Below are 23,932 nucleotides of genomic sequence, written 5' to 3'. Positions count from 1 at the left end.
CTGTTGTGTACGACTTCATACACAGTGGTATGGAGAGGTGGGCTACAGAGTGGTGCGCCCAACAGGAGCAGAAATGATTAGTGAATAAGCTAACATAGTAAACAGAACTTAACTTGTATTTCACCAAGTGTATGGAGATGCATTACAAAATATGCAACAAGAAACAGAGTCCTGCTCTCACTGTCAACAGGGATGAGGCTCTTTGAACTAAGCACGAATGATGGTGTCGGAGCCGCGAATAGACAGCATCCGTACAGCATCACATAGCGAAGAGGCTCCGAGCAAGCATGGGGCATCTGGTTGCCACCAGTTGCCGTGGCAGAGAGCACTTGTGGCACAGAGCTGCTGGGGGTGTGGCACAGCAGGCGAGCTTCATTAAGTCTGCTGGATCCCTCACAACCGCTGTCAGCATCTGATGAAAACTTGCAGCTTTGTTGCCAACTTTGACACTGGTTGGGTGGTATCAACATATGATGCCATATATTCAATATGAGACACAATTAGAAACGTTTACCAAATGCTTTCAGTATAAATTTTCTTCTATTCATTGTGTTTTTCTACAACGGCCTTAATTAAATTTCATATTCCTTGTGGCACATATCTGTAGCATTTGAAGATGACATCTCTGAAATGCACATTCAGCAATCAATGTTACTTTCATGGCAAAATTTATACCGTAGCAGCTGATCAATACAAGTTGAGCACACCTGTCTATTGTCAGTATTGGAAGGCAAACAATAAAATATTCCCCCTCTTACATCCTCTAACCCCACAGTGGCCATGCTTCTTACCCCTCTACCCCTGAGGTACACGACCAATGTTCATGGTCAAACCCATCAACATCAATTAAAATCAAGCACATTTTAAACTATTACTATTTCTCAAAGTATTTATGTTTAAAGATTTCCAGAAATTACTGCAAACAGATGACCTTTGTTTCATTCTTCAATTTTTATTTTCCATTACGGACAATAAAAATGGTTGTATTAATTTCTGGAAACCTTGTTCATCATACTTCCAGTGTTCCATAATCATAATTGATACAAGTTTTATTTTTGTTTGTTACTGAGCTGGAAAACTACACTCTTAACACGATATTAACATCAGTTAACTTTTTTGGGGATTCAGCTCTTAGTTGTTACGTGTGCATTATTTTAACATACAGTTGTGAACCACGGGCTCGACAGTTTGACAACCACTGGGTTATACTGTTTTGGAAACTTACATTTTAATATCGATCAGTACAAACAAAATGTTCATATCAAATACATATGACACACAAAATAAAAACTAAAATGCTATCATGTGTTACTTGTGATTTCCAGAAACAAATATTCAATAAATGTTATGGCTAAGTCTGTTTCATTTCTAATAAGTTCCATAAATGAACTGTAACTTCAAAGCTTTAGCAACTTCTGCACGTTACCTTTCCTTTTGTGTGAGGGACTCCAAGTGGTGACAATCTCACGCTACCTAGAACAGCTGCTAATGCACCACTATAGCCTGCTATACCCTCAGGAGACGTCTTCATATTCTCTATTCCTTCCAAACACCTGTAACAATGCAAGCACCAAACATATTTTAAAAATTGGTTGTATTTCAAATGAGCCCAAATTAACAACAGTGCCAGTAATATATGTTCAGAATTTTTTCCACTACAGCTTGATATTTGATGATATCAAGTGTAACCTAACAATATGCAGTTCTCACTAAAACTTTGAAATAATATTAAAAAATTCCTCTTGTCAATTTCTTCCTCCATTGGCTTTATGCTCCAAGTCACAACCAAATTATTACATCACAACAAATAAAAATGTTCAATAAACAACAGGAAACATTTGATAGTGTAGAAACCTAAACAAAACAAAATTCAGTTTGATTGGAAATGAATATTTCAAATGATGTTGCACTAGATCAGTGTTTTAACAAACTGCTGGAAAGTATGAGTGTTGGAACTTTAATTGTGGCAACTATTTATTTACAGCTCGTACAAAATAGATACGCGTTTCAGAGTTTTCCTGACTTTCCAAGTAGTCATCAGCATTGTGTGTAACCCATTGCCAGCAATGTGGAAGTCGTAGGGTACTCTTATCAGTGCCAGTTGTGTTGACAGTCCGATCTGCATGGTCTATTGCCCGACGAATTTGTAGCAGTTCTGGAGCTAATGCCGTGAAGTGTTTCCTTGAGTTTAGAAATCGAGTTGAACTCTCGAGGACTTACGCCAGGTGAGTGCAGTAGGTTTTATAGCACTTAGCAGCCCCATCAGTCAAACAAATCAGTAACAACTTGCACTGTACATGCTTGAGCATTGTACTGCAAAATGATGGTCAGGTCCTGCAGAAAGTGTCATCACTTCTGTCTCTAAGCTGGTCGTAGGTTGTGTTCCAAAAATGAACAGCATAGAGACAGAAGTGATGACACTTTCTGCAGGACCTGACCATCATTTTGCAGTACAATGCTCAAGTACGTACAGTGCAAGCTGTTACTGATTTGTTTGACTGATTGGGCTGCTAAATGCTATACATCCTACTGCACTCCCCTGACTTAAGTCCTCGAGAGTTCAACTCAATTTCTAAACTCAAGGAAACACTTCACGGCATTCGCTTTAGAACTGCTACAAATTCATCGGGCAATAGACCACGCAGATCGGACTGTCAGCACAACTGGCACTGCTAAGAGTACCCTATGACTTCCACATTGCTGGCAATGGGTTACACACAATGCTGATGACTACTTTGAAAGTCAGGAAAACTTTGAAACACGTATCGATTTTGTGCGATCTGTAAATAAATAGTTGCCACTATCAAAGTTCCAACCCTGGTATATACCAACATACTCAAAGTTTTACTGTAGGAAATTGAGAAAAAATTTAATAATGCTTACTTATCAATAAGTGGGGTGGTTTGACTGGGCACAGCTACACACATACACCGCAAGCACCACGCTGCAGCTAGTCTAGCAGCTTGACATGGATGGACAAGCACAGCCAAGGTTGCATCAATCAGATCTGAAAATAAAAGAGTGCAGTGAGTATTTTGACTCTTAGGCAGTTATTCAGTTATAAGAATTTATATGCACAATATCTTAACTTATCATTAAAGAACATAAGGTAGAAGAAAATGTAGTTAAACTTATTTTTAATATTGCTTCACACCTGAAACAGAAAGTTGGATGTTGGGGTGGGGATAGGAGGGGGAGGGGGTGGGAGAGAAAGAAAGAGAGGGAGGGGGAGATGGGCAGACAGAAAGAAAGAGAGGTGTGTGTGTGTGTGTGTGTGTGTGTGTGTGTGTGTGTGTGTGTGAGAGAGAGAGAGAGAGAGAGAGAGAGAGAGAGAGAGAGAGAGAGAGAAGAGAAGAGTTGCATGCACCTGATTTCATGTATGTGTATGCCCTTTGACGTAGTATGCATGGGAAATAACTGGATTTTTGTGATCAGTACATTGTTTATGTGCAAATCTGCTGCTCAATGGAAGTAGAAATTGTGGTATAGCAGTATGTAATTCAGTTTTAAAGGCAGCCATGTGCCTATGCAGCAGATGCTGTTTAGGGGGAGCCCACGTGGCTGTTTCCCACATTATATCATGTGTCATCTGGCATGCTACAGCACTTGAGCACATAGGGAGAAGCTAAATGGTATGCCAGACTGTGATTCCATCATTATCCATTTCCATGAACCAATAGTAATAAAACTTTGTACTATGTTATTGCACAGAAACACGAGTTAACCACATAAACATCAATTCAGTATCTTTCATTGTTTTGGGGGTATACAAATTTCCTTAAAATACAAAATTTACAGTACTCAAAAACAAATTACAATTTGCATGTTGTTAAAATGTATGTGGAGTGTGTTGGAAGTGTGCACAAAAAACGAATTTTAAATTGTAGGCAATTAATAACATGTGAGTGTGTGAAATAATGTTGTGCAGTTATGGAGTGGGTCACATATCCTGAATGAAAAGAAAAACGTGAAAACAGTAGGTAATTATATTTGAAAAGTAATATGTTTACATCAGTCCATGTTACAAGTAGAGACATGGTTGTCTGAAGTTCATTTCCTAAGGAAATAATATTTTGGCAGTTAACACATACTATATTTAAAAGTTATCATTGGTCAATTTGAAGATTTTCTTTGTTAGATGATAATGTGTACAACTCTCACTGACCATCACTAGAATAAGCTGATTAGAGACAAGTGCACTCCCACGTTCTGGAGCTAGGAGATGTAACCGCACTGGAGAAAATGATGGGAGTCATAATCCAGTCACCCTTTGGTAGTGGTAAGATATTATGGAACCAACTTGCTTAGTTAATCGGTCTCACCCTTAGGTCAGGCTGTGTAAGCAGTGAGTGATTATTTTGTTAAAATGTTGCAACAATTTGTGTTTTGTTCAGAATAAAGTGACTGAAGTTAGTCTGATGTGGACATATACAATGATATCTGATTAGGATGATGGTTCTGATAAGTTATTTTGATGAAGTGAAACAGGACTTTATTACTATATATTGTAACTTCCCATGGTTTGTTATGCAGAAGTCACTAAGCAAGAAACTGTGTGGGGGCATAGCAACACACTGAACATCATCAAGTGAAATTTTAACTGTTTATAAACAGACAGAATCAAGATTTAGCAACAGAAGATTGTGGGTTTGATATAGTGACTGTTAATGTGAATGTCACATGTGGAAATACAGCTGAACTTTAAGTAGAAATTCTTGAATAATGCACCAGAGATTTTTAGTTGCAATAAGAGTATGGACTTTGAAGCAGTTTTGTAATCTGCCTGTTCTTAGAATGCACACAATTCATTCTTTAAAGCAACTATTTCAAGTATTTGAGAACCTAATCCAGAAAAGTACAATGTGCTTTCCGTTACTTAGAAGTAAATGTAATGCAGTCTAGGAACACACGCAATGCAGTCATAGTTTTTCACAGCTTTTCCAGGCTGAGTAACTTTGTGCACCTCCCTCAACCAGGCAGCGAAAAGTGTAGAGTTTATTGAGGAGGGTGAAACTATCTCTTGCAGCATTACAGCCACATGATATGACAGCCATGCCCCAGCATGCTAAGTGTCTCATGCATATAGTGGGCTGTTGTCTTTCTGCAAACCATTATCTGCAAACCTGTATCAAAAAGTTACTAGGACACGTAAAGAAATTACACATTAATTCCTCCAACTTTCATTTAAGCAAATCATCACATTGTTATGTCTCATTGTTCTTGATGAATTACCTGAGCACGGCATTTCATTTGGTTGGATATTTGGACTTTAAGGTAATACTCTAAAATCTACAAGGAAATTTATGGACCTTTAATGACATAAATATTAAATATTTCTATTTCAAAAGACCAATGAATGTAAGTGTCAGTAATTTTCCATGTGCATTATTTGTCAGATACACCCATCTTACAGTCTTTGTTACAGGTGATCCACAAACTGATGGAATGTTATTTATTTACTAATTATTTTTCATAGGCTTCACAGTTTTTATCTTTTGTACCACAATATACATTTGCATAGTGAATGATTTGGCACATGTTTCTTTGAGGTCAGAGACTCTTATGCAGGTAAATCAGGTAATGAAGAAAGTTAACAGTCAGATGTATGCTTATACTTCAACTGTTTCAGTGTTTTACTCCCAGTTCAGAATTCACTAAGATAAGTAGAACAAGTGTCTCTAAACCAGACACAGGCTAGTCAATGTACCATATAATCGATATTCAGTTGCCAAGCAGATTCAATTTCTGGCACTGGAAATCACTGTGACTGCTGTCAAGAGATTGAAAGCTGATGCAAAAAGGTTTGTTGGGAGGGCTACCAACAGACTTGTGCCAGACATACCAGAGGTACCTCAAGTATTATCGTCATCTGTGTGAACTGTCTCATCTCCAGGAAGTACAGAACCTCGTCAATATTACTGGGAGTGGCATAACAGTGGTAGGTCTAGGAGCCTTGTAGAAGGTACCCACAGACCAGGGTGTTACACCTATCCCCCAAACCAACAAGTTTCAGGTGCTCAGTTTCCCACTGAAACGGAGTCTGCAAGTCACACTTCAGTTGTTTTGGGAAGACTGCTATATGTCCCATGTTGGGAGGGTAGGGGATGGGGTGGGGGTGGGAGACTAGAAAATGTAAATGGTAGATGTTTGTTAATCACTGGCAGTTCAAATGTATGGCAAATAATGGACCAGTAAGGGAAATAGCGGCAAGGGGTGGGATGCCCCACCTGGCATCTTTAACAGACTGTTCCAGCAGCCACTGAGGGATTAGCTGGTAACCAGCTGCAGATTGTGGTGCAAGTTGGGACAAAGGATGCCTGTTGTCTGGGCTTCAAAGTCACAGTTGGATCATGCCAACAACTGGCCAAGAATGCTAAGAAGGCCAGCCTTGCTCATGGAGTTTCAACAAAGCTCACAATTCCCAGCACTCTCCCCAAAACTGATCTTGGACACCTGGTTCTAAGTCAAGTTAAAGGACAGAACCAGAGAGTTTGAATGTTTTGTGACAAGCTAAGAGTTCCTGGCCATGGGGTTGAGAACTCTAAAGTTCCCCTAAATGCATCAGGGATGCACTACACATATGAGGCTGCTGTCCTGGTTGCTGCATGACTGGGTGCACACACAACCACCAAAGCATCTGCAAAAAAAGTACTTGATTTTTAAGTACTCCTACAAAGCAGTGGAGATTACATAATACTAGCCACAGCAAACTGACTGAAACCAGAAATCAGTAGAAGTAAGATTTCTGGGTGAATATACAGGATGATTCAGATGCCACTACCATTGGGTTTTATGCAGCCCACAATGTCTTCAAAAACCACATACAAGATTTTCTCTTGCTCGCTACACACAAAAATTTTACAGAATAAATGAACAGATCTTTTTGTAGGAAATTTAATGTAGTTAAATTTTGTACTGGGTTAAGTTTTTGCTAGAGGCCACAGTTTTTGAGTTATTCAAGAACAACATATTTGAAAGTAAAGTTTATACCCCATAGCTGCAAAATGTCTTTTGACCTTGTGGCTGCAGTTCTGAGCCTGTTCAGAGTTTTCCACACAAGCTGTCCTTCAATGAAACCAGTAGCTAGATTTTCCAATGGTGTCATCCAGTAGTGTGAGATCATCAGAATAAATGAAAAATCTTCACGTGTTATTAGGCAGGGGTTGATTGTCGTATAAATATTAAATAACAAAGGATCCAAGACACTGACCTGTGGTAACCCTTTCTTTTGGCCACTCCATCGACTGCACTGACCTTGAAATTCTATGAAAAACCTTCTGTTTTGAAGCAGATCTTAAATTATTCATGTAATATGGTAATCTTTAATTATTCCACACATTTTGTGCAGAAGTATCTGATGGTTGATTGTTTCATAAACTGCTGTTAGAGCAATAAATGCTACCCCAGTGACCCTTCTTGTCTCAAAGGTGTCTTTAATATCTGCGGTAGATTTAATATCTGTGCTGTACAATCTTTACCCAGTCTATATCCAGCTTGCTGTGGGATTAAGAGGGGCTCAGCTGCTTCTAAGAGTCTATTATGGATCATTCGTTCAAAGATCTTGTTTGACATAGATGCGAAACTGATCCGTAACTTGCTTCAGAACGGCAGCTGCGCAAGAGCTCCTCCACAACTTTTGGATCCAGTAATTACTGAAACAATTGTTGAAGACAGCACCTTTACCAACTTCAGCATCTGATATTGTCCTCTCTAGTTGTTCTTGAGTATATGGTTGAGAAAGATCGGTCAGTTGCATATTTTAGTTAAAGATTTATGAATGCATTGGTGGTTTACCATTCTGAAGCAGGATATTAACTATTTGATCAGCAGAGACACAGACAGAAACAGATCTCTTAGTCAGATCATTATTTAATCTCCTCAGTAGTTTCAATGCTTTTGACTATTTCTGAGCATGTCTAGTTCTTCCATGAGTTCTATCCACTTCTCTTGTTTGACTTCCGTAATTGAGTTGTTGAGGTGTTGGCCAGCTAGAGTAGTTTCTTCACTCCATGGGTCTTCTTCGAAAAGTTGAAGGTATTTCTTTAGTTGTTGCTCTATGCTCAGAGTACATCCCTGTACATAACAGGTTCTGCAAATTTGATTTTAGTCATCCATGAGCACTGTACTATTTCAGCAAACTGATCATAAGACTCAGGTGTGGAGACTAGTTAGGTTATCTTCTGAGCCAATGTGGATTTGAATTTATCCTGATTGGACTTTCTAAGATTAGACCCTCAATGGAATGGTACAACCTGTGGTCTCATTGCCACTGGCATATTATTGGTTGCGTTGGGTGTTTGGGACATGCACACATACAAGCTTTGCACATTGCCCAGCAATGTTATTGCCAACAGATGATAGGTCAGGACTGTACCCACGCCACCATCTGCTGATAGTGAATGATGTGAGTTGTTTGATGTCATAAATTGATGTTAACTGTAATAGCCTGCCTGTTTGAGAACATTTTCACTGTTTTCATCATCATCATCATCATCATCATCATCATCATCATAACCCCATGCTGTACCATGACTGTTGAAAACTCCAATTACAAACATCACTTTTTCTTTATGAAAGTTTCAGGCTCTTCGAAGTCAAATTTTCACAAAAAGTTGTAGTTCTAGGAACATCACCATCTGAATCAATTTTAGCTATTATCAGAACAGTTTCCTCATGCTAGGCTCCGAATTATTGACATCATCTGCACTGTTTTTAAAATGAAGTAAATGTAGTTTTTGGTGGTAGTACAACAAACAATATTTTTCTCTGGAGTCCGTGTCAATATTAATGTAGGAAATTACTGCTTCACAGCTTGGTAGTGTCCAACACAATATTACAGTACAATAATTCTCCATGCACATTATTTATCTCGGTCACTCATAATTTTGGTAGTATCATACATTTGCCTACAGCATATAAGCCTGTTGGTTCTTCCACTTCCACACACATGTAGAAGAGTCCAGATTTCTGTTCCCAGTACAATCTCTTGTTGATTTATATGTGTATAAACTGTGTGTACATATTTACAACTGACCTTAACAGCACGTTCACTTTACCAGTTCATTAATAGGGAGTTACTTTGTGTTAAGGTTCAGATCTTTAATCTCATGTTTCTGAAATGTAATGCTCGTATCTTAACAACAACAACAACAACAACAACAACAACTTTGTTGCCCTCATCTGTAGGCAAAATTTACCTATAGCTTTTGCTGAGACATGCTACTCCCTAGAGCATGTTCTTTATAGAACATCTGAAGGCATGTTTCCTCTGTTTATCACCACAGAAAGTATTTCTTCATCCACAAAATGTAAAAGAAATTTTATGGAGGCAATGAGCATGTTTCCTTCTTCTAACAAGGTCACCACATACATTTTGAAACAATTATAGTTTAAAAACAATAAAATTAAAATAGTACACAAAAAGCAATCAATGACTAGAGTACAGGTACTACAACACTGATTAGTGGCTATACTTACTTAATGACTGATCTGTAACCAGAGAAACTGCTGTTGTTCCTAGGCCTTGAATTAAGCTGCCAATCTCCTGCAAGGCACACACTAGTAGATGCTGACTAAAAAGAGTCTCCTGGTTAAAATCTTTGGCATTCTCTGGATTAAAATCTGCAATTAAATAAAAAGAAGTAACAATAATTTATTTAAATGTTGTAAATCTGGTGAGTGAATATTTACTATCAATAACATTTCTATTTTTTCAAACTATATATAATATACATTGTAATGTAATGAAATAATTGTAATTCAATAAAATAAGTGACTTAACAATTCTACTTTCAAAGTTTTGTTAAAATATAATGTGCTTAAGCAAGTTTTAACAAAATTGTTCCACCAACTTACTGCTGTAATTTACATGTGTGATTCAGATGAAATGCATGACTATTGCATTTCAGTTTCTTTCTTTTCTGTTAGACTAAGTACAGCAAGAGCCCAAAAAGATCAAGCGATACACCTAGAGTTTACATTTTTTTCCAATAGTTTTCAGCACATCACAATTTTTCTATGTTCTCACAGATTTCAAGCCTTTTCATAACAAAGCTCTGGCTGTAACATGTTTATTTCATTCATAAACAGCACATGTTGTAAATACTTTCCTCATAACTGCCAATAGATGGATTGAAAACAAAGATACAAATGTGTGGAAGGCCCTAAGTCACAGTTCCAAAATGAAATGTGAATTTCAACTCTTGCACTTAACTATTAACTCTCAGAAACAAATACTGCCATTCATATTTCCATGTCAGTTCAGGAACGAGTTATCCCTCTCATTTTTCAAGTGTACTAAAGTAGTACACAGTCTCCTCCTCCTCTCCCTCCCCCCTCCCAATACCCTCACACCACCCTTTTCCTGGCTGAGCATAGGAATCTTCTGTTATTAATTTAAATATTAAAACTTAAAAGAGTTAGTCTTCTCCTTAAACAAAAATGAGCAAATTAATAAAATTTTGACCTTGTTCTTTTCATTATTGGAGGTAACAAAAGGGATCCCAATACCATATAGAAAGCAATAAAAGGGATCCCAATACCATATAGAAAGCAAATATTTTACAGTTCAAAAATTGACAATGACTTGAACTAAAATTATTCAAGGAAGGACCTACAGAAGCACTTTAGAAAAACTTATCAGCCTTTGAATGAAGAATTTTTATTTTGAGGGCAAATCTAAATTATGGACTGTACATTTGTCAAATCAGGTTAAAGATGAGACTACCCAGCCATTGTGTACACATATGCAAGATATTGGGCAAGTTGTGTAATACAAGAACAAGAAGAATCACATCTTACTCCTTTGAATCTTTAGACCAGTTTATTTCTGTATTGTAGCCTACAACATGAACTTCTGCTATCATTTTTGGCATCATTAAATATCACAGAGAAACAAGCACTAGTTCCCATGCAACTTTGCCTTTCAGTTAGGAGTAATTTCGCACTTTGACAAAATGCCTCTAGTGCTTGGGCAAGACTATGCACACTGCTCTACCATATTAAGATAGTTCAAAGAGTTTTAGAGACATAACTTCAGCTTCAAGGATGCATTGCTTTCAGTCTGACTGCCTAGAGCATAGGAAACTTCAGACATACAGGAGTGTGAGTCATATCACTACACAGAGGTCTCCTAGTACCAGTTTGCCTACAATTCACACTTTTCTGATAGATTATAATGAACTCAAGACACTTCATTCATTGTGGGTGCTCCATTCCTTAACTAGGAAGCAAATGACTATCGTGCAAACAACTTTTTAATAAAATATTGAAAGGGTCTACCTCTTTAAAAGAATAATACTGTTACACACAGTACAAGCTGATTTTATTATGATGATGTTCCAACTAGCTCACAAAACAAGAAGTGGATATTTGAAGATGAAAATGCACCTATTACAAGCTCAAAAGAACAGTCTGTTGCAAGGGTGATGGGTTCTGTTTTCTTCACCATAAGAGGAGTATTGTAACACAACTCACTCTCTGACAAAGAAGAAGTTGCATAAGCACTTAGAAAATCATTAGTTTTTTTCACTCTGTGGGTCTAAGTGTTGCAGAAGAATATTATGAATTGGAATGTACTGTCAACAAACCTCTCTGCCACAACTGAAACGCTTATTTAACAGAAACAGTTGTGAAGCCTGTTATTCCATCTTAACACATATACACACTGCTGTATTAGACCTATGTATAAACTCTTGAAGGTGCAATAAATGCAGAGAAAGTATTTGAAAAAGTAAAACAAATGAGGCTGTATTGTAAAATGCAGCATATAGTTCTGATGTCTCATGCACCTATATTTAGACAATTTTTATATTCTTAAATAAATAAATTATTGTAAAAATTTCAACACGAATGAAGATGCATTTGAGGGGAATAAATTTTGTATCTCAAATTAGGTACATGACAGTATACAAATGATTAGGTTTACAGAACTGAACACAATCTCTTACTCTGAAATCCAGTAACACACAAATCCTCACATGCAACTTGCATGTGGTGTCTCTAAACCTAATGGTATGGAATTTAAGAAAGACTGCTTATATCCTAGGGGAAACTCCCTCCATAAGGTTTGTAAAGGAGTCCACAAAATGTAAACAGTAGTTGCTACATGATTGTATTGAACAAATCCCTGGCCAACCATAACTGAGACATGTCCAATGACCAAGATGCTGGGCAAATGTGAGGACCTCTCAAATGGGAGAGCTTAGCATAAGAACAGGGAGCACTGCTTGGTCCATTTTCATGCTGCCTATCTAAAGTCTTCTTCACTTTTGGGGGTACAGTGTTATGTACATTCTCAGAGTTTGGATTTGTAAAAGTAATTCTTCCTGAGTCTTGCAATTTTCACAATTGAAATTATAGTATTATTTATTTCTACAGCCTTAAATAATGATACAGAAGTTAGCAACAAAATAAGGTAGTCGAATAAAAATTATGGACAACACTGTATTTAACGTTATATGGAAAATAATATTGTAGAATAATATTGCTTAATCTTACCCATTGAATTCATTTGTTTCACTACTATATGGACAAGATCTTTGCATGCTGATGCCTGTGATTTTTCTCCCAGCATTTTTCCCAGCAGACTACGCAGAATGAAGTTTATACACTTGCGAGAGTAAACAGCATCAACATGTGATGAAGCTGCTTTAGGGTTTGCAACCAAATCAAGAATATGTGCCAGGAGAGTAGGCAAGTTTCGCTCCAACCACACACTGCCCATTGTCTGAACAAACACCACATATGCCTACACAAGAAAAACATGAATTAAACAGAATATAAAAGACAGTTCATTCCTGCAATAAGTTATCTACAATATGAAATTAGTAATCTACTCGCCAAATGTTCCATAATATAAATCAAGTCAAGGAAATAAATCTCTGTTTTCTAAAATTAGAGATCTCTTAATGAACCACAAAACTGTTTAAAGTATCCTCAGTATGGGTATTTATTACAGCTATTTCTGATCATGTAAACTTTTTATGTTCCCTACATGTGCACATGTGTGGTGCACGCCTGCATCCCCCCCCCCCCCCCCCACAGCTAGTTTAACTAGATTTTTTAGCCATATCTGGTGCCTGACGATGAGACAACAATCTTGAAATCAATTGCACATGAACTGAATATCAAAACAAATACAGCTGTATGGAAATGTTGACACTATTACTTGAATAAAATAAACAACTGAAAAATGCCTACATGGATGTCCTATCCACAATGAACTCCAAGAAAATAAGTTACTTACTCAGCATGCAACAATCACACTGATTAACAAATCAACACTGTGGCACCTATTTGAGAAATGTTGGATCAACATGTGCACTACGACTATGAAAGTTTCACTCTGTGCGGGTATTCTTGAAGTAGAAAATTTCCTACATTTTGCTGCTCTGTTCTGGATAGGAAAGACAAGAATGAACATAAGCTTTCAGTGACAAAGCATGTTGCATTTCTCTGGAAAAGTTAACTGGCACAACAACATAGTTTGGGGAGCACACGGTCATGAAAGATATTCTAAAGTTCGTGTGCCCTCTGCGCTCCCTTAGAAAACGTATGTTCTATTCCCCTCGCTCTTTCTTCCACAGAGAACAGTCTTCAGTCTTTCAACACTGAGTTTTTCTACAAATGCAGAAGAGACATTGAAAGCTTCAGTTATCAACTACACAGTGCAAGACTGGACTGGCACTAGATAGCAAAAGACTTTTTGAATAAGATATTTTTATGGTGGGTTAGGTAACATGGACTTCAATATTTGGCACTTTACATGTGGCCTCCTTGTTTCTACAAAATGCTATTGCACTTCAGGTAATTTACTTGGCATTGATGGGTAAAACTGAGACACTGCCCACAGCTAATACAAGAGACTGAAGAAGCAGGGCAGTTCGGGATGGCCCAGGAGAAGTTACGGTAGAGACTACACACTGATATGGCAAATACTGCCTCCATGTGTCAAGGCAGTTATCATATGCTACAGCCAAGTAGAGGGACCAGAAGCATAGCAGAACAGCAGAGCTGCTGCAGCATGGGAGACCAGATTTTTTCACACCTGACCTGTGGCTCTGTTGTGGCTTACATGATAAAAACTGATGCTTTAGCATAAACAGGGGTGAGCCAAGCCCACATTAGTATTACCCATTCCTAAACAGAGGCACTGCAGTCTGTCAGCTGAAGGGAGGCCTATGATGATCTATGAAACTATATGGATCACCTGTCTCCACCTCCAGACTCTGCCGCTGCTAGCTGCAGCCCTCTGCTAGTGCTGAGATCAATGCTGTGGATTTGGCACCATCCAATCAGTAGGCCACCTGGTGGCCTACAGTTTGAGCTCAGGGCAGTGCACCCACTCAGCCACTTTCGTTTGTACGGGCAAACACCTTGCTGCCTGTCTCCATTTATGTGGACAGACACAGCTGCTGCTGCTGCTGCTGCGATCCATTTCATCCACGCTGAGTCCAAAACACCCCTTAGTATGCAGATAGAGAGCCTCTAGTCTGCAGTGTCCCCAACTGTCTCAGCATCTTTGCAGAGTCACTGTTGTCATCACTCCACCAACTGTACAATGCTGCACACCACCGTGCCACCTACTGATGGCTGCATCTCTTCGCAGGCTACCCACCATTTACATCCACAGCATGTTGGCCTCTCCAAGCATCATCACAAGTGTTGTGGCTGATGAACAATAATCTGATGTTTTAACAATGATGTTTTCATGACAATGTGTAGGATGACAAACAGGCATTCAGTCACAGCTCCTCTGCTAACCCATCCAGGGTGGTAAACTACTGGCCTCCAGGCCTCTACTAACACAGTTCATCCACCAACCACAGAGGCCTGCTATGCTGGCCTCTACAGGGTGAATCAAAACTATTGATTTGAATGAATACAGGAGGTATAGAACATAAAAACAAATATAGTTAGTTATGGTACATATGGTTCCTGACAGCAATTTCTGATGTTAGGGACAATTTATGCAGGAAGTAGTTTAGTGTGTTAATTACAGCAGTGAAATTCACAGGAACTGCTAGAATGCCCGACCACTTGCTCGAACGCATGCCATACATCATTGGACCACTGACTGTCATGTCCGTTTGAAGATTCCTGGCACGTCCACAACGATACCAGCAGTGACGGCAATTCTAGCAATGAGATCTACTTGTGTGTCCACAATGGTTTCATAAACCAGTTGCTTCATCCACACATATACATATACATCTACATCTACATCCATACTCCGCAAGCCACCTGACAGTGTGTGGTGTAGGGTACCTTGAGTACCTCTATCGGTTCTCCATACTATTCCGGTCTCGTGTTGTTCGTGGAAAGAAAGATTGTCGGTATGCCTCTGTGTGGGCTCTAATGTCTCTGATTTTATCCTCATGGTCTCTTCGCAAGATATACATAGGAGGGAGCAATATACTGCTGGACTCCTCGGTAAAGGTATGTTCTCGAAACTTCAACAAAAGCCCGTACCGAGCTACTGAGCATCTCTCTTGCCGAGTCTTCCATTGGAGTTTGTCTATCATCTCCGTAATGCTTTTGCAATTACTAAATGATCCTGTAACAAAGTGCACTGCTCTCTGTTGGATCTTCTCTATCTCTTCTATCAACCCTATCTGGTACGGATTCCACACCGGTGAGCAGTATTCAAGCAGTGGGTGAACAAGTGTACTGTTACCTACTTTCTTTGTTTTCAGTTTGCACTTCTTTAGCATTCTTCCAATGAATCTCATTCTGGCATCTGCTTTACCGACAATCAACTTTATATGATCATTCCATTTTAAATCACTCCTAATGCCTACTCCCAGATAATTTATGGAATATAGCAGTTGCTGACCTGCTATATTGTAGCTAAATGATAAAGGATCTTTCTTTCTATGTATTCGCAGCACATTACACTTGTCTAGATTGAGATTCAATTGCCACTCCATGCACCATGCGTCATTAGTTGCAGATCCTCCTGAATTTCATTACAATCTTCCATCGTTACAACCTCTCGATATACTACAGCATCATCCGAAAAAAGCCTCACTGAACTTCCGATGTTATACACAAGGTCATTTATATATATTGTGAATAGCAACGGTCCTACAACACTCCCCTGCGGCACACCTGAAATCACTCTTACTTAGGATGACTTCTCTCCATTGAGAATGACATGCTGCGTTCTGTTATCTAGGAACTCTTCAATCCAATCACACAATTGGTCTGATAGTCCACATGCTCTTACTTTGTTCATTAAATGACTGTGGGGAACTGTATCAAATGCCTTGCGGAAGTCAAGAAACACGGCATCTACCTGGGAACCTGTTTCTATGGCCCTCTGAGTCTCGTGGACGAATAGCGCGAGCTATGGACATGTGAGATAACATGAACTGGGTGGTCAGGCCACAGGGCCACCATGGCCAATTCATTGATCCCTGAAGGTGGCTCTCAGATGATTCCTCATAGCAATGCTGAAATAGGCTGGCACCCTAGCATGCTGGAAGTACATCCTTTGTTTAACATTCAGATATACATCCTCTAGCAGTACTGGCAACACGTGTTAAATGAAGATGTGACATCTCTGTCTATAGAGGCACAATAGAAGAACATATGGTACAGTTAATACATCACCGAGAATTCTGCCCCACACATTAACACCAAATTTCTGTTTGTGAACACAATTTCAAGTACTACCTCGTGGATTCACATATGCCCAAACATGTGAATTGTGGAGATTGAAACAGCCTTCATGAGTAAACAAAGCTTTGTCGTCATACAGGATCTTGGCCAGAAAGAGCAGTCTGTTGTAAAACCATTGTATGAATTGCGTGCATTGGGGAAAATTGCAGGTGTAGAGATGCCAAGCACTGAAGATGGAAAGGATGAAGCTACTGATGATGTAACACATTCCATACAAGGCTATGCCTGACGCCAATGATGTGTGCAATAATTCATGTATTTACAAATGGAGTGTCATAGAATCTCTTCCTCCATTTCAGGAGTTTGCACTGTTTGATTCCAACCTGAATCATGTGTATGTGCACCGAAAGTACCTGTTTCAAAAAGCATGTGGTTCAGGCATCCAAATGTTTGGTGTTATGGAACCTGTTGGTTTGGATAACGCTGTCGAGACTATCACTGCAGCTCATCCATTTCCATTCACAGACCCATACATCAAATGCATATCAGCCATTTCAGAACATATTATATGCTCCATGTTCATTGGTGTTGACACAAGGCCATAATGATTGCAACTGAATCAATGAGCTTAGAAGGATGTCTCTGTTGTTGTCAAAAGGTGGTGATGCTTGGGAATAAATCTAGAAACCATATGTTCCTCATTGAAATATATTTGTTTTGATGTTCTCTACCTCCTGTATTACTTTGAATGAATAGTTACAATACACCTGTACAACACTTCGAATTTCACAAAAAGAATTTGTGTACATGCTTCCTATGCTAAATACCTTATCTGAAGATACATGGTACAGCAACATTTATTCTGTGAGGATACAACATGTAACCCATCCTTACTGAAGAGTCCAAGTATAGGCTTTAAGTGTGCTTTAAGGCTGAAGGATTCATCACTAAACGTTTGATGAAAAACAGTTTTAGCTTCTACATCTACATCTACATCTACATCTATACTCCGCGAGCCACCTTACGGTGTGTGGCGGAAGGTACTTATTGTACCACTATCTGATCCCCCCTTCCCTGTTCCATTCACGAATTGTGCGTGGGAAGAACGACTGCTTGTAAGTCTCCGTATTTGCTCTAATTTCTCGGATCTTTTCGTTGTGATCATTACGCGATATATATGTGGGCGGTAGTAATATGTTGCCCATCTCTTCCCGGAATGTGCTCTCTCGTAATTTCGATAATAAACCTCTCCGTATTGCGTAACGCCTTTCTTGAAGTGTCCGCCACTGGAGCTTGTTCAGCATCTCCGTAACGCTCTCGCCCTGACTAAATGTCCCCATGACGAATCACGCTGCTTTTCGCTGGATCATGTCTATCTCTTCTATTAATCCAACCTGGTAAGGGTCCCATACTGATGAGCAATACTCAAGAATCGGACGAACAAGCGTTTTGTAAGCTACTTCTTTCGTCGATGAGTCACATTTTCTTAGAATTCTTCCTATGAATCTCAACCTGGCGCCTGCTTTTCCCACTATTTGTTTTATGTGATCATTCCACTTCAGATCGCTCCGGATAGTAACTCCTAAGTATTTTACGGTCGTTACCGCTTCCAATGATTTACCACCTATGGCATAATCGTACTGGAATGGATTTCTGCCCCTATGTATGCGCATTATATTACATTTATCTACGTTTAGGGAAAGCTGCCAGCTGTCGCACCACGCATTAATCCTCTGCAGGTCCTCCTGGAGTATGTACGAGTCTTCTGATGTTGCTACTTTCTTGTAGACAACCGTGTCATCTGCAAATAGCCTCACGGAGCTACCGATGTTGTCAACTAAGTCATTTACGTATATTGTAAACAATAAAGGTCCTATCACGCTTCCCTGCGGTACTCCCGAAATTACCTCTACATCTGCAGATTTTGAACCGTTAAGAATGACATGTTGTGTTCTTTCTTCTAGGAAATCCTGAATCCAATCACAAACCTGGTCCGATATTCCGTAAGCTCGTATTTTTTTCACTAAACGTAAGTGCGGAACCGTATCAAATGCCTTCCTGAAGTCCAGGAATACGGCATCAATCTGCTCGCCAGTGTCTACGGCACTGTGAATTTCTTGGGCAAATAGGGCGAGCTGAGTTTCACATGATCTCTGTTTGCGGAATCCATGTTGGTTATGATGAAGGAGATTTGTATTATCTAAGAACATTATAATACGAGAACACAAAACATGTTCCATTATTCTACAACAGATTGACGTAAGCGAAATAGGCCTATAATTATTCGCATCTGATTTATGACCCTTCTTGAAAATGGGAACGACCTGCGCTTTCTTCCAGTCGCTAGGTACTTTACGTTCTTCCAGCGATCTACGATAAATTGCTGATAGAAAGGGGGCAAGTTCTTTAGCATAATCACTGTAGAATCTTAAGGGTATCTCGTCTGGTCCGGATGCTTTTCCGCTACTAAGTGATAGCAGTTGTTTTTCAATTCCGATATCGTTTATTTCAATATTTTCCATTTTGGCGTCCGTGCGACGGCTGAAGTCAGGGACCGTGTTACGATTTTCCGCAGTGAAACAGTTTCGGAACACTGAATTCAGTATTTCTGCCTTTCTTCGGTCGTCCTCTGTTTCGGTGCCATCGTGGTCAACGAGTGACTGAATAGGGGATTTAGATCCGCTTACCGATTTTACATATGACCAAAACTTTTTAGGGTTCTTGTTTAGATTGTTTGCCAATGTTTTATGTTCGAATTCGTTGAATGCTTCTCTCATTGCTCTCTTTACGCTCTTTTTCGCTTCGTTCAGCTTTTCCTTATCAGCTATGATTCGACTACTCTTAAACCTATGATGAAGCTTTCTTTGTTTCCGTAGTACCTTTCGTACATGATTGTTATACCACGGTGGATCTTTCCCCTCGCTTTGGACCTTAGTCGGTACGAACTTATCTAAGGCGTACTGGACGATGTTTCTGAATTTTTTCCATTTTTGTTCCACATCCTCTTCCTCAGAAATGAACGTTTGATGGTGGTCACTCAGATATTCTGCGATTTGTGCCCTATCACTCTTGTTAAGCAAATATATTTTCCTTCCTTTCTTGGCATTTCTTATTACACTTGTAGTCATTGATGCAACCACTGACTTATGATCACTGATACCCTCTTCTACATTCACGGAGTCGAAAAGTTCCGGTCTATTTGTTGCTATGAGGTCTAAAACGTTAGCTTCACGAGTTGGTTCTCTAACTATCTGCTCGAAGTAATTCTCGGACAAGGCAGTCAGGATAATGTCACAAGAGTCTCTGTCCCTGGCTCCAGTTCTGATTGTGTGACTATCCCATTCTATACCTGGTAGATTGAAGTCTCCCCCTATTACAATAGTATGATCACGAAACTTCTTCACGACGTTCTGCAGGTTCTCTCTGAGGCGCTCAACTACTACGGTTGCTGATGCAGGTGGTCTATAGAAGCTTCCGACTATCATATCTGACCCACCTTTTATACTTAACTTAACCCAGATTATTTCACATTCGCATTCGCTAATAACTTCACTGGATATTATTGAATTCTTTACTGCTATAAATACTCCTCCACCATTGGCGTTTATCCTATCCTTGCGGTATATATTCCATTCTGTGTCTAGGATTTCGTTACTGTTCACTTCCGGTTTTAACCAACTTTCCGTTCCTAATACTATATTCCTTCAATAAGAGATACTAATTCAGGAACCTTGCCCTGGATACTCCTGCAGTTTACCAATATTACGTTAACTTTTCCTGTTTTTGGTCTCTGATGACGGACGTTCTTTATCAACGATGATAATGTCCTCTCTGGTAAGCCGTCAGGTATTTTATCGTTTCGCCCAAGGGGGGGGTCCCTCTAACCTAAAAAACCCCCGTGTGCACGCCACACGTACTCTGCTACCCTAGTAGCTGCTTCCGGTGTGTAGTGCACGCCTGACCTGTCTAGGGGGGCCCTACAGTTCTCCACCCAATAACGGAGGTCGATGAATTTGCAACCATTATAGTCGCAGAGTCGTCTGAGCCTCTGGTTTAGACCCTCCACACGGCTCCAAACCAGAGGATCGTGATCGACTCTGGGCACTATGCTGCAGATATTAAGCTCAGCTTGCACTCCGTGTGCGATGCTGGTTGTCTTCACCAAATCAGCCAGCCGCCGGAAGGAACCAAGGATGGCCTCAGAACCCAAGCGGCAGGCGTCATTCGTTCCGACATGTGCTACTATCTGCAGCCGGTCACACCCAGTGCGTTCAATAGCTGCCGGAAGGGCCTCCTCCACATTACGGACGAGACCCCCCGGCAAGCACACCGAGTGCACACTGGCATTCTTCCCCGACCTACCCGCTATTTTCCTGAGGGGCTCCATAACCCGCCTAACGTTGGAGCTCCCTATAACTAATAGGCCCGCCCTCTGTGACTGTCGGGACCTTGCCGGAGAATCGGCCACTGGCCCAACAGGCGAGGCATCCTGTGGTGGCTCGGAAACGATGTCATCACCACTAGGAAGCACCCCGTACCTGTTGGAAAGGGGTAAGGCAGCTGCCACGCGGCCAGATCCCACCTTCGCCTTTCGGCCAGGCACGCGCGAGCCCACCACTGTCCGCCATTCACCCTGGAGTGATGGCTGACCGGTAAGATGCTCACTGCCGGAAGACACAGCGACATCAGGGGTTCCATGTGATTCCAAGGCCACCGAAGTAGGCATAGGTCTCACCACAGTTGCCCCAACGCCACTACGAGCCGACGCCTGCGCCTCGAGCTCGATGAGCCTAACAGACAAAGCCTCCACCTGCCCCCGAAGAGTGGCCAATTCTCCTTGCGTCCGCTCACAACAACCACAGTCCCTACACATGACTATGTTTACCCTACTCTATACGGTGACAAATTCCCAAGATAATCTTCTGATGAGCTACTCTGATAATCAAGAAACACTCACTGAAATACGAGACGCGAAAACTACGCTAGGTTTTCCCAGAAAAACTATTTAAAAGCTAAGCGCAGCAAATAAGTACAAAAACGCTTTATACAAACAGTACTTGCTGCTGCTGGTGCTCTCGCTCTGGCTGTCACAAGACAACTGCTGATTCAAGTGACTAGTGGCTAACGGCCGCGAAACAAACAAAAGACGGTTTTAGGGCGCTTTCTGTTCTAAACGATCAAGAAAACACTAAAAAATCTAACACGAAAACTACGTAAAGTTTTATCAAGAACTGTTAGTTACTATGCAGAGCAGATAAACACAAATAGAATCCCTTCCTTAGTGGAAGGTCGTAAACAAAATGCAAAATAAACGCTTTATACAAACAGTACCTTTGCACTGGAAAAAAGTATAACACAAAATAAATTTGATCTGCAAGATATCTTTTAAAATATTTGTCATTAATGGACATTTTTTGCTAAACAAAGTGGAGCAGTGGTTGAGGCACTGGAATCCCTTTCTGGACAATGACAGTTCAAATCTGTGTCTGATCACTGCGATTTATATTTTTATGGTTCTCTCAAGTGATTAAGGCAAAGGCCTGGTTCAGTCTCTTGAGATGGAAACAGTTGATTTCTTTTCCCATCCTTCCTCACACCAAGCTTGTGTTCCATCTGGAAGGAACTTGTCAACAAAGTGATGTACTACCATAATATTCCTCACTTTTTCTTTTTTATTCTCTTCAAAATAAATAACATTTTTAGCAAATGGTATATTTTGGCAGTTCATGAAACACATTTCAAAGACAACACTCCTTAAATCCATTAGAATCAGTTTTTACTTCTGATTTTCTGAAGATGAATGACAGTATTTTCGAAATTACAATGACAAAAACAGTCCTACAATTGAAATTAATATTCAGTAAACAGTTTAGGAGTATACTTACATGTGTCACACCAACACGCACTTCTCTGTTCACTCCTGAACTTCCTTTAATCATTTCACCAGTGCCTTTCAGAAAACCACTGCCACCACGAAGAAAGCCCGTCATAAGAACTCCCAGCGCTTCTTCTAGTGACAGTGGTTTAATTCCCTTATTCTGCTGGCCTGAAGTAAGGAATAGATTAACATAATAAAATTTTGAATCAGAGTCTTGTTGAAAATGTATAATGCACACCTATTTCCAAAAACAACAGAGTAAAATGAAGTATCAAGAAGACTTACCCGCAACATGCTTGCACCCAAATTTTTATATGATTGACCACATAATATACTCAATGGAATAGGTTATGAATGGGCAGACTCATTAATAAGACTCCTCATTTCCACGATAGCATGGCACTATTGTTAGTATATGTAGATGGTTGGTGAGACCAGCACAGTTACATCATAAAATGAGCATCTTCTTTCGAGGGATGAACACCAATCAAAATCAATGGGGAAAGAGAAATAGACAAGTGTGTCACTTTCTGAAGTGCGCAGTCATAAGTTCACTAGAGGCTAAGAAGTCATTGATGACAATAAGCAATTGAGGCAGCCACTCACTGGTGAAAGAGGATCAGCTTTGCTTGTACCTTGGCATTTTGTATGGTAGTGAGTATGAATTAATGGAAAGTAAACTCCACTTGTGTCACATGAACATGCATTTCTTTGTTTGTTCCTGGACTTCCGTCTTCCTTCAGTCATTTTCATATGCCTTTCAGAAAACTGCCTTTTGCCACTAAGTTTCCTTGGGGTTACACACACACACACACACACACACACACACACACACACACACACACAGAGAGAGAGAGAGAGAGAGAGAGAGAGAGAGAGAGAGAGAGAGAGAGAGAGAGAGAGAGAGATATCTGGAGCACAACCACACACAATCAGGAAAATTGTAATGCTGCTGCAACGAGATTGAAAGGTTAATGGATGAATATTTCATTTCAAATAAAATGTGGATGTAGCACTTTATCAGTGAATCTAGATGGAGATATTAACACTCACTTGTCACTAAGAAATTACACCAAACATCACCCACCAGGAAGCTGGTGTTAACAACCTTCTGTTATAAGTGAAAATCACTTTTACTCAGTTTCCAGTCTTGTCACTTGTCACCATCAATGAAGGCAACTACTGTGGCACACACACGTCTGCTAGCTGCCATCAGGTAAAAGCACTCAGGGCTCCTCTCAGAGCAATGTGATTCTCTATTAAAACGGACAAACAGGACCGCCAGCTGACAGCAATTCAAACGGCAGAGTCTCTAATGCACTATATAGTCCAGACTTCAAGGTTGGTTGGTTTGTGGGGGTTGAGGGGAGCAGACTACAAAGACCATCGGTCCCCCAGACTTTAACCCAGTTATCACCATGAGCAATGTGC

At 40.0% G+C, this 23,932-nt stretch overlaps 1 protein-coding gene across 1 annotated transcript in view; it reads right to left on the bottom strand.

Annotated features, from left to right (window-relative positions):
• The window catches only part of LOC124554778 (HEAT repeat-containing protein 5B), a 475,467-nt gene that overhangs the window by 130,967 nt on the left and 320,568 nt on the right, over nucleotides 1-23,932 (bottom strand). Inside the window, exons 8-12 of the mRNA XM_047128424.1 lie at nucleotides 22,509-22,669; nucleotides 12,499-12,748; nucleotides 9,478-9,621; nucleotides 2,884-3,007; nucleotides 1,427-1,553 (exon numbers count right to left, since the gene is read on the bottom strand). Of these exons, the coding sequence (XP_046984380.1) occupies nucleotides 1,427-1,553; nucleotides 2,884-3,007; nucleotides 9,478-9,621; nucleotides 12,499-12,748; nucleotides 22,509-22,669 (806 nt within the window). The remainder of the gene's footprint in view (nucleotides 1-1,426; nucleotides 1,554-2,883; nucleotides 3,008-9,477; nucleotides 9,622-12,498; nucleotides 12,749-22,508; nucleotides 22,670-23,932) is intronic.

This window comes from Schistocerca americana, chromosome X (genome assembly GCF_021461395.2).
Source record: "Schistocerca americana isolate TAMUIC-IGC-003095 chromosome X, iqSchAmer2.1, whole genome shotgun sequence".
Lineage (NCBI taxonomy): Eukaryota > Metazoa > Arthropoda > Insecta > Orthoptera > Acrididae > Schistocerca > Schistocerca americana.
Note: the sequence above shows the minus strand (reverse complement) of the source record. Positions and strands in the feature narration are given on the sequence as shown.